Source organism: Panthera leo, chromosome B1, assembly GCF_018350215.1.
Source record: "Panthera leo isolate Ple1 chromosome B1, P.leo_Ple1_pat1.1, whole genome shotgun sequence".
Taxonomy (NCBI): Eukaryota; Metazoa; Chordata; class Mammalia; order Carnivora; family Felidae; genus Panthera; species Panthera leo.
The window spans coordinates 164,602,291-164,621,984 of NC_056682.1; the positions used below are offsets into that span (position 1 = coordinate 164,602,291).

General features: G+C 39.6%; 1 protein-coding gene across 3 annotated transcripts in view; it reads left to right on the forward strand.

Annotated features, from left to right (window-relative positions):
* The first annotated feature begins 8,224 nt into the window (after positions 1-8,224).
* Positions 8,225-19,694, forward strand: part of NFXL1 (nuclear transcription factor, X-box binding like 1) — a 72,207-nt gene continuing 60,737 nt past the window's right edge. The window contains exons 1-3 of one of the 3 annotated variants that reach the window (XM_042936449.1): positions 8,225-8,296; positions 8,697-8,942; positions 12,447-12,620. In XM_042936449.1, coding sequence (XP_042792383.1) covers positions 8,699-8,942; positions 12,447-12,620 — 418 coding nt within the window. In that variant the 5' untranslated portion in view covers positions 8,225-8,296; positions 8,697-8,698. The other 2 variants (XM_042936448.1, XM_042936450.1) reach the window with 2 other exon arrangements.

A 19,694-nucleotide genomic window follows, 5' to 3' on the forward strand; every position in this document is an offset into this window, starting at 1 on the left:
TCCTCACAGTACTGTCACTAGGAATGAAAAATAGCTTATTTGGAGTGGTTGCCTGTTATTTCTTGAGAGCAAACTGTGATAACGAATTACCTTGTTGCCAGATGGTTCCATCGTTTTTAAAAAGTGATATATGAATGTCAACCTCATTTGCAGGAGTTTCTTCTAGTTTTTAGAAGATTTTCTTTCAGCACATTCAGAGAAATAGTGAGTATTTTTCTAGATCACCTATAGGTGGCAAGAATGTTTGTAATGTTTTGTAAGGTGCCTTGAATCTCCTCAGAACTAGGGTTTCTCAGATTTTACTTTTCTCTTCAAGAGAAGGCAGTAATTGTGGAAATGAAGGCTCCTACTAACTTTAGAAGCATTAGGCACTGTTTGGCACACTGTCACGCCATATTAGGAACTAATATGTTTCTAGTATCATGTTTGTTTTTTTTTTTTAATGTTTTATTTATTTTAGAGAGAGAGAGACAGACAGATGAGAGCAGGGGAGGGACAGAGACACAGAATCTGAAACGGGCTCCAGGCTCCGAGCTGTCAGCACAGAGCCCGACGCGGGGCTCGAACTCCTGAGTGGTGAGATCGTGACCTGAGTCGAAGTCGGATGCTTCACCGACTGCGCCATTGAGGTGCCCCTCTAGTATCATAGTCTTGATGCCAGCCCTGGAAAAATAAACACAATGGAATATTCCAATAACAAGCCTGGAAAGGATCTTCAGATGTCAAGTTAACTATTGCTGAGTTCATCTGAGTAATATCTAACAGAATAATATCTAAGCACTTTCAAAAGCCTCAAGGAATTAAAATTTTATCACCTCTTTTAAGCTGATGATTGTATTCTCTGACAGTCATCTCATTTCTGTTGGAATGTTTTTCAAATTCTTGTAATGACTTTTGATTAAAGGTCTGTAGAAAATTTATTGAAATCGAATTATCAGCTTTCCCTCACAAAACCGGATTATTTGTGTATTGTGGGTTCAGATGCAAGCAGAGGATAGTAATGGCTTAGAAGAATTCAGGAACTGTTGTTTAAACATGATTGATCTATATTTACTTCTCATGCTGAAGTCCGGATAGAAGCAGGACAGGCCTGCCATGACATTTCTCAGAGAAGTTCTCCGGGGATACTAGCTCCTATCTGGATGTTTCAACAGATCTGCCTTTCATCCCGTAGGTCTCCTCTCCCAAGATCGCCTCATGGTCTGAGATGGCTAATTCAGCTTCTGCCATCCTATTTACACATTAGGCATCTGGAATGAGAAAGGGGGAGGGCATTTCTTTCCTTTAGGACACTTTCATTTCCACTCACATCTCACTGGCAAAAACTTAGTTGTGCGGTTACACCTAAAAGCAAGAGAGGCCAACACGGCATAGTCTTTATATTAATATATAATATTACATACATGATATATTCCATATAAAATATATATAAAATAATAATATAACATATCATATACAATACATAATAATATAAATATAAATAACATATAATAGTGTATAATATACATTATATATAATATTAAAGTCGAGCAGAAATACCTGTCTTCTTCTTTTAGCAATGGAACCCCTGAATTTATATATATCTCATATTTGGAATATCTGCCCAAATAAATCTGTTGTTTCTTGAGACCATTATGTACTCATGAGTTATCCTGCTCCCAGCCCATCTTTTTTTTTTTTTTTTTTTTTTTAAGGTGATATCTGAATGTCAACCCTACTTCCAGGGCTTTCTCTTCTAGTTTTAGAGAATTTCCTTTCAACATATTCAGAGAAATAGTGAATCTTTTACTAGATCACAGATGAACAGCATGAACATTTTACAAAGTGTGTTGCGTTTACTCAGAAGTAGGATTTCTGCTAGACTTTAACTCTGAGCTGGGAGAAGGAAAAAAAAAGCTGTTGGTTCCTTGAGTGCTCCCCAAGGCTATAGTAGGCCCTCGAAGGAAACAACCAAGTTGAACATGGGGAAGGCTGGATCCTAGACCTGGAGTCCCTAGCCTCTAAAAGAGTCTCACGCCCCAAGTAGTGCACTGAGACCGCACACGTTAGGGTCTTGCCACCACAGCATCGAGCATGGGAGCAAGCCCGAAGAATGTCTGAGACAAGTCTCTTACAATGGACAAGCACCCTAAGTTCCTGTCTGAGAAACTGTATCTTCTACTTGTGCACAGGTTTCTAGACCCTCTCTTGTACTCCAGGACTTTGTTGTTACAATCATCTCCCCCTTGCCTTGCCCCCCCCCCCACCATCATGCTTTACCATCCCCTCACCCCCTGTGGATTGTCCCCTTCAATGTGCAATGGCTCAAATCTTAAAAGAACATCTATCTGCTGCTTGGCCCTGTATCTGCTTCCAGCCAACACCGCATTCTGCTCTCCTTGACTGTAAAATTTCTGTAGAATTTGTCTTTGCCAACGGAGAGAGTTCCTCTCTCTCTGTTCTTCCTTGAACCTGACACGATGAAGTTTTGCTGCTATCACTCCACTGAAATCTCTTGTCAAGGTGACCAATATCAATGACCCCTGCTTTGCCAAATCTCGTGGTCAGTCCTGAGTCCAAAACTCACCAGATCTCTCAGTGGTGTTAGATAGAGATGATCACTTCCTTTCTGGAAATGCTTTTCTTCACTTGCCTTTCGAGATACTTGGCTTTCTGTCACTTCTCTGACTGGATTTCCATCTCCCTTGGTTCCCCTCCTCATTGAATCTTTAAAGGCCAAAGTGTCCCGTGGCCACCATAATCACTCCCTAAGTGAGCTCATATATCCCATAGCATTTTACAACATCTATGTGCTGAAAGCTCCCAAATTTGTATCTGCAGCCTCTCCTCCTCCTCTGAACTCCAGACTTGTATATTGAACTGGGCACATGGTATTTTCTTTGGTAAATGTACTTTAATAAGAAATATAAATTTTGGTCTTTGTTTCTGGTTCCTGGCCCAAGCTCCTAAAACCGTTGTAGTTCCCTAAGTGATAAGAGCTATAGGAATATCTTTTTCAAGATTTGGTTTTTGTCACTGACTCCTGAAGCCAGCTCCAGAGTGAAAAAATTTTAAAAAGCATTTTTTTTTGTTTTTCATAACATGCCTCTTTCAACCACATCTGAGTTTCTGTTGATGAGGTAACTTTTGGAAAGCCCCTAAGGATGGGGGCTGGTTGCCAGGGGAATAAACCATGGGATTAGATAATTGGAACTTTCAGCCCTACCCCCTGACCTTGGGAAGGGGAGAGGGACTGCAGGTTGAGTCAATCACTAACACCCAATGATCTAATCCATTAGGCTTATGTAATGAGGCTCCAATAAAAAAATCCTTAACCCAAGGGGTTTGGAGGGCTTCTGGCTTGCTAAACACGTTGAGGTACTGGGAGGGTAGTGCCCTCAGAGTTATGGAAGCTCCTTACCCCTTCCCACATTCCTTGTCCTATGAATATCTTCCATGTGCCTGGTCCTGAGTTGTATCATTTATGATAAATCAGTAAGAAAAAGTAAACTCTGTCTCTGAGCCATTCTAGAAAATTATAGAACACGAGGAGGGGACATGATTTATAACTAGTTGGCTAGTAGCACATGTGACAACATGAGACTTGTGACTGGGCATATGAAATGTGTGTGAGGGCAGTTTCGGGGGACTGAGCCCTTAACCTATGGGGTCTGTACTCTCCAGGCAGTTAGTGTCAGAACTGAGTTAAGTGTCAGAACTGAGTTAAATGTCAGAACTGAGTTAAATGTAAATTCTGCAAATTGAATTGTTTTGTTTGGAAGAAGCTATACATCTAGTGCCAGAAGCATTGTTGTGCAAGCTGGTGATCTTGTGTGTTTGTTTGTTTATAGTGAGAATTTGATGTGTCCTAGGCAGAACTCATGACTTTTTTCTCAAGCCTGTTTCTTTCCCTGTCCTCCCTATGTCAGAAAATGACACTATCATTGACCCAGTTCCTCTGGTGAAAAACTTTGAGTCTTATTTTCTTGACTCTTAATCTCATACCTGTTATTTAAGCCGTCAGTGAATGTTGTGAGCTCAACCTTCAAGATATACCCCGAGTGTGAGGGTAATCTGTCACATCCATTGCTCATCTAAACTACCGTCTTTCACCTAGATTCCTACAGTAGTCTGTTACCCAGTATCTAATTCCACTTTTACTCTTCTTACGTCAACAGTCCATTTCCACGGAGTTGCCACTGTGATCTTTCAGAAGCAAAATCAGATAAAAAAAAAAACAAAAAAACCCCTAAGGCTTCCTTTTATGATATTGTTTCCCCTTTCTTGAACCTCATAGTGATTACTTAGTGCCATCATTGAGAACGAATTTTTCTACTTCTGTTTTCAAGATGCTCTCCAACTTTCTTTATGACCTTTGCCTTGGGATTCAACGGAATTTTCTCTTGTCTGGTTCAAACACGTGCCATGTTTATTTTCTCTTCTAAACCTTGGCTTACCACTCAGATTGCATCTTTCCATTCTATCCAAATCTAACCCTGCCCCTGGCGTCTTCATGAGTCTCTTCATCCTAATCCTGGTACTTTACCTATCGTGAATCTCTCTCATCTCTGAGTACATTACATCCAGTGCCTGATAGTATTAGATACCTGCTAGACTCAATTATTGATTGATGGGTGGATTGTTAAGCTGAATATTTGAAAACAGTTTACATTAAATATGAATAAACTTTTGTTTGATTTTGTTTCTCTTGTGGTTTTCCTAGACAAAGTAAAATGATAAAGTCAAAAAAAATTTTAGTTTCATTTTCATAAAATTTACATTATACAGTGCTATTTTTATTATTCAATTCTGAATATTACTAACTAAAGGAAAAAATGAATAAGTCCCCTAAAGTTATATTTTGAATGTGAATAATATTTTAATGTGACTATGGAAACAACCTGATTGTTAATATTCTAGTTTTCCTCTGCCCTATGTATGGCAGAAAATCTTTTTTACTTATTTTGGCTGGTATATTTTGCACTTTATGTCGTATCCTTAATTTCCTTAAAAACATTTTTTTTTTAATTTAAGAGAGAGTGAGCAGGGGGCCCTGGGCCAGTTTCCATGTTGAGTCTGTTTTGAAGGTGAACTGCAGGCCAGGCAGAGACTGCAAGGTTGCTGACCCAACGTGCGGTAGCAGGAAACACCGGAAAAGTTCTTTCCCACGATGTCTCTCCAGCGCCCTCTGCTGAGAAAACTTAAGGTGGTGCTCTCAGACGAGGTGCTTAAAAGAGTGCTGTCCATTATTATAGAGCATACATTGAAGGGTGAATTGGAGTTGAGAGGCAATAAACTGATAACTGGCATAGTGTTTACGTAAATATATATGTATCTGCCAAGGATAAATGTATTTGGGGGGTTCTGTATGGGTACTCTGGCAAAAAGAATCCACATCAGGATAATGTATCAGTAATGGACAAATAAATATAATTAAATCACATTTTTCAAGGGGCTGGACAATAGACGTATTCAGATATCTTATTTTTTCTATATTTTATACTTCTTTTCAGAATTGAGGGGTATCACACATATCATAAGTTGCACAGATCATAAATGTATATATTTTTTGTTTTTATATGTATACACACACATGAAACTACCACCCAGATCAAGATAGAAGTTTTCCACCACTTAGGTGGCTACCTCACTCCTCTTCTCAGTTAAAATCCTTCTACCCCCATCAGAGGTAATCACTAATTTGGCTTCTATTTCTAGTTCAGAAACTTTATGAAATTGGAACCACATGTAAGTACTCTCCTGTGTCTGGCTTCTTTTGCTTAATATGATATCTTTGAGATCACCCATCATGTTTTATATTCATATATATATGTGTGTGTGTGTGTGTGTGTGTGTGTGTATTCATATATATTCATGTTATATTCATATATATATGTGTGTGTATATATTCATATATATTCATGTTATATTCATATATGTGTGTGTATGTGTATATATGTACACACACACACACATATATATGTATATACACATACACACACACACATTTGTGTGTGTGTCCATTATATGACTACAGCACATTTATTTTTCTATTCTGGACATTAGGGTTGTTTCTAGCTTTTGGTTGCTATGAATAAAGCTGCTCTAAATGTGAGTTTTCTGGACATATGCACTCATATCTTTTAGGGGTATATACAGAAGTGGAATTGCTTGGTTATGGTGTTATAGTACTAAGTCATATTTTAGTAGATATTGCCAAACATTTTTTGAAAGGGTTTCAACCAATTTCAACTTCCACCAGTAAGTATGAGAGTTCCAGTTACTCCACATTGTTGCCAACACTTTGTATTGTCAGCCTCTTTTTAGCTATTCTTCTGGGTACTATTTCCAATAATTAAAATTAATTGGACCTGCACAATTATAGTTATCGATCTTTATAATTTTAATTATATTTTATAATTTTAATTGTGTTTAATTATATCTAATTATATTTATTATATAATAATTAAAAATTTTTTAACGTTTATTCATTTTTGAGAGACAGAGAGAGACAGAGTATGAGCAGGGAAGGGGCAGAGAGAGAGGGAGACACAGAATCTGAAGCAGGCTCCAGGCTCTGAGCTGTCAGCAGAGAGCCCCACGTGGGGCTCGAAGTCACAAACTGTGAGATCATGACCTGAGCCGAAGTTGGACGCTCAACTGACTGAGCCACCCAGGCGCCCCTATTATATAATAATTTAATATGTACTATATAATAACATAATATGATAATAAATTAATAATTTAATACATAGGATATATACTAAATAATATAATTTTAATATTTATAATTTTTAATTATATTTCCCATAAACACACAAAAAAATCTTGTTTCTCCCAAATATTATCTGAAATTCCAAAGTAAAAATAACAGCAATGGTCACTTTGTAAACAGGTTCTCAACTGACATATGCTTCCACATGGTATACAATTCTTCACTGCAAAACTTTACTATCATTCTGTAATAGTTTCCTAACACAGATAACACATATGATTCTGATTCCAAAATAATTATGATTATAAATTTTTATTTTGTCATATGGCAGGGGAAAAATTCTCATTATGTGAGGATTTTTTCACTTGATTAGGCCCTCTAAAAGTAACTGAATTTCTATGTAAACATTAATACATTTATACAGTAATCATATGGCATGGTGTTTAAGAATATAGGTCAGGAATCACGCTACTCTGTTGTGATTTTGATTCTGCTAGGATTTTGAATAAGAAAATTTTGTGTTTGTTTCCTAATTTAAAAAATGGTATCCATGATAACAATACCTAGTTCTATCAGCAAAGGCAGATTACTTAACCTCTCTGTGCCTCAGTGTTTTCAGCTGTAAACTGGGAATAAATAGGGTTATTGTGAAGAATTAATTAATACATATATATTAAGACACTTTGAATAGTGTCTGGCACTTAACAAATGCCATTTAAACATTACGTATTTATTATTAATGTAGAGAATTGAGGTTGAAGAGTTGTATAAAGACAGTACTTCCAAACAGCAATCAACATATTCCTCAATCCCAGTCAGACCCCCAATTTTTTGACGTTTATCTTTTTTTAATGTTTATTTATTTTGAGAGTGGGTAGAGGGGCAGAGAAAGAGGGAAAGAGAGAATCCCAAGCAGGCTCCCCGTTCAGCGCTCAGCGCAGTATATCTTACTGGAAAAGTCAGCAAAGTCAGGTCATGGCTTTCAATTACTTTCCTTAATAAAATCTACTTTAGGGAGCTGTCATGAAGGTAAAAAATCAGCCTCCTTCAGGACCTTACTGTAAACTATAGACTATAAAAAACTATGAGACGTATCCTTTACATCGCTATAGCAATTCAGAAGGGCGCTTGTCTGTATTCCATCCACTTTCTCTCAATACTCCCAGCTTTCCTTCCCTCTTCCTCTACGCCCAAGTGTTTTCTTTGTTTATTTCCGTCAGTGAGAATTCTGCCACCTGAAAGCCTGGAGTCAAGGCTAAGGCTGGAGAATAGCCAATTACAGCCACTCTGACAGAACCCTGATACCCAACTGGGTTTAAGGTACCGTTGGCAAAGCCTTAGTATCCTCTGGAGTTGAGAACACTTAGGGCCCGCCCACCTCCCAATCTTCCGCCCTCTCTGGGCGACGATCCCACCCAAACCCCAGAGCACGCCGGGAATTGTAGTTTCCGAAGGCTCGGTGCAAGTCAGCGCACGCGCTTTGAGCAACTCTCCCCTCCCAGAAACGCTCCCGGATAAGGAAGTGGCCAGTGATGCCACGCGTTCTGCGGGCAGTCGATCTGGGCTTCTGGGAGTTGTAGTCGCCCGGGGCGGGCGCCGTCGGTAAGGAGACGTAGCTTTCCTTGGGGTCCGCTACTACAGTTGGTCTCCCGCGGGAGCCGAGGGGTCAGTCTGTACTTTTATCCGCACTACGCTCCCTCTGAGGCCGAGGAGGCGCTTCCCTTCTCCCGGGCTCTCCCTCTGCGGTACTGGATGCTCCTTGCCCTGAGGTCCATTTCTGTCTAGTCCTCTCTCTCCCTGGTCCATCTCCTAAACCTGGGCTTAGCGGGGACTGGCCCTCCTAGTGACAGGGCCGCGACCTTCTCACACCAGGTCCTCGCCCCGCGGGGACTCTCCTCATTCTGCTCCTCGCACTGGCTTCCCCCACTGCCCCTTTCCCCGCCTCGGCACCCGCTGCGCTCAGTCTCCTTCCACTTATTTTTTTTTCCCCCTTCCTCTGCAGGGATGGAAGCTTCCTGGCGCCAGGTGGCCGGTGGCCGAGGCCGAGCCCGAGGACGGGCCACTGCGGCCCCCTCTTCGGGAAATGGACTCCATCTTCGCGGCGCCGGAGGGGGGCGAGAGAAGGGGTCAGTGGGCGCTGTGGGTCCTGGCCCCAGCCCCAGAGGAGCCGCGACCCCTGCGGCTGCAGGTAGTTCGGTCGGGCGCAGCCCCGCGGGATCTGAGGCACTGCAGACCTCCGTAGCCTGTGGTGAGAAAGACTCCGTCCTCGGTTTCACCTGGATACCTATTAAGGCACTTACTGCCCAGAACTGCCTCCCTGCCCTTGCTCTCGTTCACTGATTTTCTTCTCCTTCGAGTTTATTATTGCCCCTACATCTCAAACTCTGCAAGGAAGCTACTCATTTCGGCATTCTAGGCAGATTCCCAGCATACCTTTAATTTTAATTGACATTAATCAGCGTCTCCTCTTTGTCCGGTGTTCTTTTCTTTATTCGTTTTTGCCTACTGAATCCCTAGACCAAAATTTGCAAACTGTGGTCCGGGGTTCTGATTTAGCCTATAGTTTGGTTTGGTTAACACAGTCCTTTAAATCTGAATTGGTTGCCAGCAGGTTTTTTTGTTTTTCTTTTTAAAAATCTCATAAAAATCTGGTTAATAAGTTTTCTTGTAAAATAGGGTCGTGTGGCTTCATTACCTTTGTTCATGGTAACAGTCAACTTGCAGAAATTCCGTTTAGGCACTCCATTTCACGTGGTCTCTCCTACCTTGGGGGCAGTTGTCATTTTCCACCTTTGCAAGATTGCCTTAGTTTAGTAACTTAAATGGTCTATGCCCCGTAAGCACTTGAGCTTGAGGTGTTTTCCTCAACTTTGGTTGCTATTCACAAATTTCATGTCCTTTTCCGGATGTCTGATGTGGCCGCACCTGGAATGTCAGTATCCTTCATCCAAGGCTGTTTGAGTGGAGCCTGAGAACACACAGGCAACTGAATTGTCCATGCTAATGGAGGATTGCATGAAGCTAAAGAAATAATCCCCCAAATCATTTCACTTTTATGTTTGGAATTTGTTTTTCAGAATATATTTTTTGAGGGGAGGAGCAAGTTAAGCTTGAGTGCTTTTTTTCCTAAGCTACTTTTTAAAAAAAATAAAAAAAATATTTTTGAGAGAGAGAGAGAGAGCGCACATGCACGCCCGTGCGAGCAGGGGACGGGCAGAGAGAGAGGGAGACACAGAATCCCAAGCAGGCTCCAGGTTCTGAGCTGTCTGCACAGACCCTGACGCCTGGCTCGAACTTGTGAACGGTGAGATCATGACCTGAGCTGAAGTCAGTTGCTTAACTGACTGAGCCACCCAGGTGCCCCTTTCCTGAGCTACTTTTAAAGTTATTCTCATAGCTTGCAGTTACTGAGTTTATTTTAATTCCAGTATAGTTAATAGTTAACATACAATGTTATGTTAGTTTCAGGTGTACAATATAGTGATTCAGTTCCATACAACACCCGGTGCTCATCACAAGTGCCTTCCTTAATCCCTGTTATCTCTTTCACCCATTTCCCCTATCCCCTCCCCTCTGGTAGTCCTTAGGAGTTTATGATAGTGGTGGTGGTCAAATGTGTAAGTTGGAGACCAAGAACAGTTTTGGTAATGTTTCTTGGACTTTGTGGAGAGTAGAAAAGCAAGCATTCTTCACCTGTATATATGAGATTTGACTCTAAGAAATAATATATATAGGAAGTTTCTTTTGTCACCTTTCCTTGAGAGGATCTTATGTGGATACCTTGATCGGGTTATGGACGTTTTTATTATATCTTCTAATTCAGCCTTAAAAAATGTATCCTTGGGGTGCCTGGGTGGCTCAGTCGGTTAAGCGACTGACTCTTGGTTTCAGCTCAGGTCATGATCTTGTGGTTTCATGAGTTCGAGCCCCGCACTGGGCTCCGAACAGGCAGCCTGCTTGGGATTCTCTTTCTCCCTCCCTCTCTCTGCCCCTTCCCTATGTGTGCTATCTCTGTCTCTCTCAAAATAAACAAATAAACTTATTAAAAAAAAAAATAAAAAAAGGATCCTTAAGTGGTCTTTTCCCACAATTAATGACATTTATCATCTCTCTTATTGCACATCAAGTTTTGGGTCATATAGCTCATAGCCATTACTTTTTTCCTAATACACAAAGATTCTTATAAAGGCACTGTATACATTTCTTTCAGTTTTATTTGAAATACTGAAATAATCCCCACCTAAACTGGCTTTAAAATGTAAATTTTGATTTCACGAGGGAACAAAAGATAAAACACCATTAAGTACACATATACAACCCAGATTAAGAAAGTTTATCCTGGTAGGGGCTCATCAGTTTCAAGCATAAAGTTTAATTTTAAATTAATGATTTATAATTTTAAATAAGTAAAATTAAAATCCTCTCAATATGGGCATTAATAAGTTCGTATCAAGTCAGTATGTTTGGGACTTATTTCCTAAAACTGTGGTTGTTGTCCATAAGACTTTTTTTTTTAATTTTTATTTTTTTATTTTTTTTTTAATTTTTTTTAACGTTTATTTGTTTTTGAGACAGGGAGAGACAGCATGAACGGGGGAGGTTCAGAGAGAGAGGGAGACACAGAATCCGAGCCCGACGCGGGGCTCGAACTCACGCACCGCGAGATCATGACCTGAGCCGAAGTCGGATGCCCAACCGACTGAGCCACCCAGGCGCCCCCATAAGACTTTATTAATAGTTACTTAGTGCTTAAAGAAATTTCCCCTGGTCCTTGCCCTTAAGTAGTTGGGAATACACTATGAAGTAATCTAATTCTTTTTGTGTTATTATTTAACCAAGTAACAAAATGAGAAGTATAGTCACTGATAGAATAGTGGAAGAACTGATCAATTTATTTAACATTTCTTTTTGGAATGAAGCTGTTGTAAGAACCACATTTTCTGTATTGGCAACATCTGGGTGGATTAATGTTAAATATATATATTTTGTGACCACATTTTAATAAAGGCAAAATGTCCTTGAGCTTTTTAAGAACAGATGATAAAATAACAGGTATGCAGTGAATATTGTTTGTGCAAAATCTTCGGTGGGCTAGGTAAGGCTGGGCTGTAGTGTGGAAGAGGATTGTTTGAGAAAGCATCCATTTTAACTGATTCTGATGTGTTCCCAGTTGGCATGATTCCCACCTCTTAAAAATTACTGTGTATGATTTGTTTTTAAACATCCCATTTTTAATTTTTTAATGTCCTTATTTTGGGATTGATTACAGGTTTTTGATGCTTTTATCATATCTTTATAATTTTTTAATCGATTTGTTAGTCACTCTGTTTCTAGAACAATTTGCTGCATTTAGGATATTTAACAAAAGTGAAAGTTTTCATTGTAGTATTCTCTTTTTTTAAATACTTTATTTTTTATTTGAGAGAGAGAGTGCACGAGCGTGAATTGGAGGGAGAGGGGCAGAGGGAGAGAGAATCTTAAGCCGGGTCCATGCTCAGCGAGGAGCCTGATGCAGGGCTAGATCCCATGACTCTGGGATCATGACCTAAGGCGAAATCAAGAGTGGCTTGCTCAACTGACTCAGCCACCCAAATGCCCCAATGGTGGTATTCTCTTTAGTTATATGACAAGAAACTTGAAAATACTTTTTTTGTGCATAAAGCAAAACAGAATGCTCCAAGGGTGACTTTTAAATCTGTGCTTTTAGAGATTGTTTTGAAGAAATGAAACTAATTTTTTTTCTTTTAAACAGAGCTAATGTCTCAAAGGAAATTTGAGGAAATCAAGAAGGCCAATCAAGCTGCAGCCAAAAAATTTGTTGAAGAACACTTTAGCTCTTCCTCTGAAGAAGAAGGAGATGAAGATTTTGAAGGAAAACAGGGAAAAATAGTTGCTAATACATTTACAACTTACACTACTCAGACAGGTGCTGTATCGTCTTTTAAATTTTGATTTTTTTATAGTTTTTATTTAAATTCCAGTTAACATACAGTGTAATACTAGTTTTATGTGTACAATTTAGTGATTCAGCACTTATACATAAAACCCGGGACTCATCACAGCACGTGCACTCCCGTCACCTATTTAGCCCGTCCCCCCCATCCATCTCCTAGTGACCGTCAACTTGTTCTCTGTAGTTAAGAGTCTGTTTCTTGGTTTGCCTCTCACTTTTATTCCCCTATGATCATTTGTTTTGTTTAGAAAATTCCACATATGAGTGAAATCATACAGTATTTGTCTTCCTCTGACTGACTTACTTCGCTTAGCATAATACTCTCTGGCTCTATTCATGTCATTGCAAATGGCAAGGTTTCATTCATTTTTATGGCCCGGTAATATCCCGTTGTATATATAAACCACAACTTCTTTATCCATTCATCAGTCATGGACATTTGGGCTCTTTCAGTAATTAGGCTATTGTAGATGGTGCTGCTGCAAATACTGGGGTGGATGTATGTCTTCGAGTTAGTATTTTTGTGTTTTTTGGGAAAATGCCTAGTAGTGCAGTTGTTGGATCGTAGGGTAGTTCTATTTTTAACTTTTTGTGGAACCTCCATACTATTTTCCAGAGTGGCTGCACCAGTTTGTATCCCCACCAACAGTGTAAGAGGGGTTCCCTTCCTCCACATCCTCGCCAACACCTGTTGTTTCTTGTGTTGTTGATTTTAGCCATTCTGACAGGCGTGAGGTAATATCTCATTGTAGTTTTGATTTGTGTTTCTCTGATGGTAAGTGATGCTGAACATCTTTTTATGTGTCTGTTGGCCATCTGAATGTCTTTGGAGAAATGTCTGTTTATGTCTTCTGCCTGTTTTTTATTTATTTTTATTTATTTATTTTTAATGTTTATTTTTGAGAATGAGAGAGAGCACAAGCGGGGGAGGGGCAGAGAGAAGGAAACACAGAATCTCAAGCGGGCTCCAGGCTCTGCGCTGTCAGTACAGAGTTCAACGTGGGACTCGAGCTCATGGACTGCGAGATCATGACCTGAGCTGAAGTCGGACACTCAACCGACTGAGCTACCCAGGCGCCCCATCTTCTGCCTGTTTTTTAATTGGATTTTTTTTTTTTCTGGGTGTTGAGTTTTATAAGATCTTTTTATTTTAGATACTAGGCCTTTACAGATATGTCATTTGCAGATATCTTCTCCCATTCTCTACATTGCCTTTTAGTTTTTTCGATTGTTTCCTTTGCTGTGCTGAAGCTTTTTATTTTGATGAAGTCCCAATGGTTCATTTTTTGCTTTGTTTCCCTGGCCTCTGGAGACATACCTAGTAGGAAGTTACTATGGCTGATGTTAAAGAAGTTACTGCCTGCTTTATCCTCTAGGATTTTTATGGTTTCCTGTCTCACATTTAGGTCTTTAATCCATTTTGAATTCATTTTTGTGTATAGTGTGAGAAAGTGGTCCAGTTTCATTCTTTTGGGTGTTGCTGTCCAATTTTCCCAACACTATTTGGTGAAGAGACTGTCTTTTTCCCATTGGATATTCTTTCCTGCTTTGTTGAAGATTAATTGACCATATAGTTGTGGGTTCATTTCTGGATTTTCTATTCTGTTCTGTTGATCTATGTGTCTATTTTTGTGCCAGGACCATACTGTTTTGATCACTACAGCTTTGTAATATAACTTGAAGTCCAGAATTGTGATGCCTCCATCTTTGCTTTGCTTTTTCAAGGTTGCTTCAGCTATTGGGGTTCTTCTGTGGTTCCATACAAATTTTAGGATTGTTTGTGAAAACAGAAATGTCTGCAAAAAATGCTGGTGGTATTTTGATAGGGATTGCTTTAAATGCACAGATTGCTTTGGGTAATATAGGCATTTTAACAATTTTTGTTCTTCCAATCCATGAGCATGGAATGTCTTTCCACTCTTTGTGTCATCTTCAACTTCTTTCCTCAACATTTTATAGTTGTCAGAGTACAGATCTTTCACCTCTTTGGTTAGGTTTATTCCTAGTTATATTATGGTTTTTGGTGCAATTGTAAATGAGATTGATTCCTTGATTTCTTTTTGATGCTTCATTATTGGTTATAAAAATGCAACAGATTTCTGTATGTTGGTTTTGTATCCTGTTACTTTAATGAATTCATGTATCAGTTCTAGCAGTTTTTTGGTGGAGTCTTTCAGGTTTTTATATATAGTATCATTCTATATGTGAAGAGTGAAAGTTTTACTTCTTCCTTGCCAGTTTGGATGGCTTTTATTTCTTTTTGTTTTCTGGTTGCTGTGGCTAGGACTTCCATTACTATGTTAAATAACATGGTAATGGTGAGATTGTTTCGTTCCTGACCATAGAGGAAAAGCTGTCAGTTTTTCCCCATGGAGGATGATCTTAGCTGTGAGTTTTTCATATATGGCCTTTATGCTGAGGTATATTCCCTCTAAACCTACTTTGTTGAGGATTTTTATCGTATTTTGTGTTGTGTGTTGTATTTTGTCAGATGCTTTTTCTGCATCTATTGAAAGGATCATATGGTTCATATCCTTTCTTTTATTAATGTGGTGTATCATATAGATTGATATGCAATATGGAACCACCTTTGCAGCCTAGGAATACATTCTTCTTGGTCATGGTGAATGATTCTAATGTAATGTTGGGTTTGGTTTGCTAGTATTTTATTGAGAGTTTTTGCATCCATATTTATCAGGGATAACTGGCCTGTAGTTTTTTTTTTTTTAGTGGAGTCTTTATCTGGTTTTGGTATCAGAGTAATGCTGATCTCAGAGTATGAATTTGGAAGTTTTCCTTCCTTTTCTATTTTTGAAATAGTTTGAGAAGAATAGGTATTAACTCTTCATTAGATACTGGTAAAATTTGCCTGTGAAGCCATCTGGCCCTGGACTTTTGTTTGTTGGGAGATTTTTTATTACCGTTGAATTTCTTTGCTGGTTATCTGTCTGTTCAAGTTTTCTATTCCTGTTTCAGTTTTGGTAGTTTATATGTTTCTAGGAATTTATCCATTTCTTCCAGATTGTCCAATTTGTCGGCATATAGTTTTTCATAATATTCTGCTATAATTTTTGCATTTCTGTGGTTTTGGCTGAGATCTCTCCTCCTCATTTATGATTTTATTTATTTGGGTCCTTTCTCTTTTTGATATGTCTGGCTTGAGGTTTATCAATTTTATTATTTTTTTTTTTCAAGGAACCAGCTCCTTCTTTCATTGATCTGTTATATTACTTTTTTAGTTTTTATCACTTATTTCTGCTCCAGCCTCTCTTATTTCCTGTCTTTTGCTGGCTTTTGGCTTTGTTTGTTCTTTTTCTAGCTCCTTTAGATGTAAAGTTAGGTTGTTTATTTGAGATTTTCCTTATGGTGGGCTTGTATTGCTATATACTTCCCTCTTAGCACTACTTTTGCTGCATCCCAAAGGTTTTGGACCAATGTGTTTTCATTTTCCTTTGTTTCCACATATATTCTTTATTTCTTCTTTAATTTCCTGGTTGACTCATTCATTCTTTAGTAGGATGTTCTTTAACCTCCATATATCTGTGGTCTTTCCAGATTTTTTTTCTTGTGGTTGATTTCAAGTTTCTTATCGTTGTGGTCAGAAAATATGCATGGCATGATCTCAGCCTTTTTGTGCTTGTTGGGGCTTGATTTGTGACCTAGCATATGATCTGTTCTGGAGAATGTCCGAAGTGCACTTGAAAAGAATGTGTATTCTGCTGCTTTAGGGTAGAATGTTCTGAATATATCTGTTAAGCCCATTTGGTCCGTGTGTCATTCAAAGCCATTGTTTTATTGTTGATTTTCTGTTAGATGATCTGTTCATTGATGTATGTGGGATGTTAAAGTCCCCTAATATTACTGTATTATTATCAATGGGTTCCTTTATATTTGCTACCATTTTATATATTTGGGTGCTTCCACATGTTGGGTGCATAAATATTTACAATTGGTAGATCTTCTTGTTGAATTGTCCTTTTTATTATGAAACAGTGCCATTTTCATGTCTTGTTATAGTCTTTGGTTTAAAGTGTAGTTTTTCCAATGTAAGTATTGGTACTGTGACTTCCTTTTGATTTCTATTTGCATGATAGATGTTTCTCCACCCCTTGCTTTCAATCTGCAGGTGTCTTTAGGTCTAAAATGAGTCTCTTGTAGGCAGCATATAGATGGGTCTTGTTTTTTTAATCCATTTTGATACTCTGTATCTTTTGATTGGCACATTTAGTCCATTTATATTCAGAGTAATTATTGATATGTATTTAGTCCCATTTTATTATTTGTTTTGTCATTGTTTCTGGAGATTTTCTCTGATCCTTTCTTGTCTTTGTCACTTTTGGTCTTTCCTTTTCACTCAAAGAGTCCTCTTTAATATTTCTTGCAGGGCTGGTTTTATGGTCAAGAACTCCTTTAGTTTTTGTTTGTCTGGGAAACTCTTTATCTTTTCCTTCTATTCTGATAGCCTTGCTGGATAGAGTATTCATGGCTGCAGATTTTTGCCATTCAGCACTTTGAGTATATCATGTGACTCCCTTCTGGCTTGCCAAGTTTCAGTTGAGAAATCTGCAGCTAGCCATATAGGTCTTCCCTTGTAAGTTAAGGACTTCTTTTCCTGCTTTTAAGATTTTTTCTTTATCACTGTATTTTGCAAATTTGGCCTGCTTTTGATGATTTTGATGGGAGTTCTTTCTGCCTCCGGGATCTGGATGGGTGTTTTTTTCTCCAGATTAGGAAAGGTTTCAGCTATGATTTCCTCAAATAAATTTTCTGCCCCCTGTTCTCTCTCTTCTTCGTCTGGGACTCCTTTAATATGAATGTTATTACATCTGATGGAGTCACTGAGTTCCCTCAGTCTTATCTCGTGATCCATAATTCTTCTTTTTCTCTTTGTTCAGCTTCATTATTTCCATTATATTGTCTTCTATGTCATTTATTCATTGCTCTGCTTCTTCCAGCCTTGTGTTCATTGTATTAAGCCTGTTACCAATCTCAGTTATTATATTTTTAATTTCTGACTGATTCTCTTTTTAACTCTTTCATCCCTGCAGTAAGGGTCTCCCTGATGTCTCCCATTCTTTTCTCAAGCCCGGTGATTATCCTTACGATTGTCACTTTAAATTCTCCATCAGGCATGTTACACATATCTGTTTTGCTTAGATCTCTGGCTGTGACTTTATCTTGTTCTTTCATTTGGGATGAATTCCAACATCTTGGCATTCTAAGTCTCTGCCTTCTTCTTTGTGTTAGAAAAGGCTGTGTGTTTCCTGCTTCTGAGAGTAATGGCTTTATGAAGAAGAGGTCATGTAAGTGTCCAGGGCCTGGTACCTCAGGGAGTGTCTCTGGTGTGTGCCGCCTGCACCCTGCTATTGTGTTTTGCTTGCTCTATTCTTCAGGCCAGTCATCTACAGAGGCTGTCCTTGCCTGCAGTGGACAGTGTTTGGACCTTAGCCAGAATGTGGCAAGTTTTAACTAGGTGTGCTCTGGCCTGCTTGTTAAGTGAGATCTGATACTACTTGCACTAGACTGACGCTCTGAGAACTCTGGTTAGGAGATGTGGTATGGGCGGGGTTTCTTCTGGTCTTCTGGGGAAGGAGCCTGCTGTGCCAGGACTGAAGCAAGCTTGCCTGCAGTCCTGCCAGAGCACAAGGGTGTGGGACTTTGTATAAGCAGGTTAGGCAGTCAGTGTTGGTGCTGCGCTGCTTTACCACAGGTGGCTCTGTGTTTATACTAGGGGGTGGGGGAGGGAAATGGCACGAGCTGGCTCCTTTGTCCCTAGGGAGACATCTCTGAACACTGCCTCTCAGGAATATACTCCAGGAGGAGTGAATAATCTCCTCCTTGTGTGCCCCAGGTGTTTTTCAGATCACTGTTTCCATGCTGCCTGACCCCAAGCCGTTTGCCTGCCTTCTCTCCGAGAACAGTGCAGTGCTGTCAGGGCTCTGTGCCAGCCAAGCCCTATGACCTTTAAAACTCTAGTGTTTAATCCCTACTGGTTACAAGAACTCATGAAGATCAGCCCTTCTCGTTTTCCCAGCCAGTGGTTTTGGGGACAGTTCTAGTGCATTCTGCTATGTGCTCCTCTCTCTTGACTTTCTCTGGGACCAGGGCTCCATCCCCTCCTTAGTACTTGTGATCCGTTTCTCCCCTAAACCATGTCTCCGCACTGCCTATTCTTTAGTGCGGCTTCTTCTTTCCCTTTAATTATGGAATTTGTTTTGTCAGTCTTCAGGTTGATTTCTGGGGTATTTAGAAGATTTGATAGTATCCAGTCACGTTTGAGGGAAGAGACGAGCCTAGGGTACTCTGTCGCTGTCTTAGTTCACCCTAAATTGACTTTTTTGGCATCAATGAAAATATATTTCTGATGTTTATACGTTAAAAAAATGTTTTTAATTTTTATTTTAGAGAGAGAGAGACACACAGAGTATGAGTTCGGGAGGGGCAGGCAGAGGGGGAGACGCAGAATCCAAAGCAGGCTCTAGGCTATGAGCTGTCAGCACAGAGCCCCATGCGGGGCTCGAATTCAGGCGCTGTGAGATCATGACCTGAGCCGAAGTCAGAGGCTCAACACTGAGCCATCCAAGCACTCTATATTTCTGACTTTCAAAAAACTAGTCTATATGGAATAGTTGTTGCATTTTAAATTTTTTTTTTTTTTAACGTTTTCTTTATTTTTGAGACAGGGAGAGACAGAGCAATGAACAGGGGAGGGTCAGAGAGAGGGAGACACAGAATCTGAAACAGGCTCCAGACTCTGAGCTGTCAGCACAGAGCCTGACGCGGGGCTCGAACCCACAGACTGAGCGATCATGACCTGAGCCGAAGTCGGCCGCTCAACCGACTGAGCCACCCAGGCACCCCAGTTGTTGCGTTTTAAGAATGAGCATTTTGTATCATTTTGTGCATTTTATTATTTGAGTTACATGTTCTAGAACACTAATCTTTCCATAGAGCAAATAGAATGGCAGTGTCCCTTATAGGCTTAGAAGTTCTCCTGTATGTGTAATTGGCAGTTCATTAGATTCTGGAGGGGGATGTCAAAGTTCT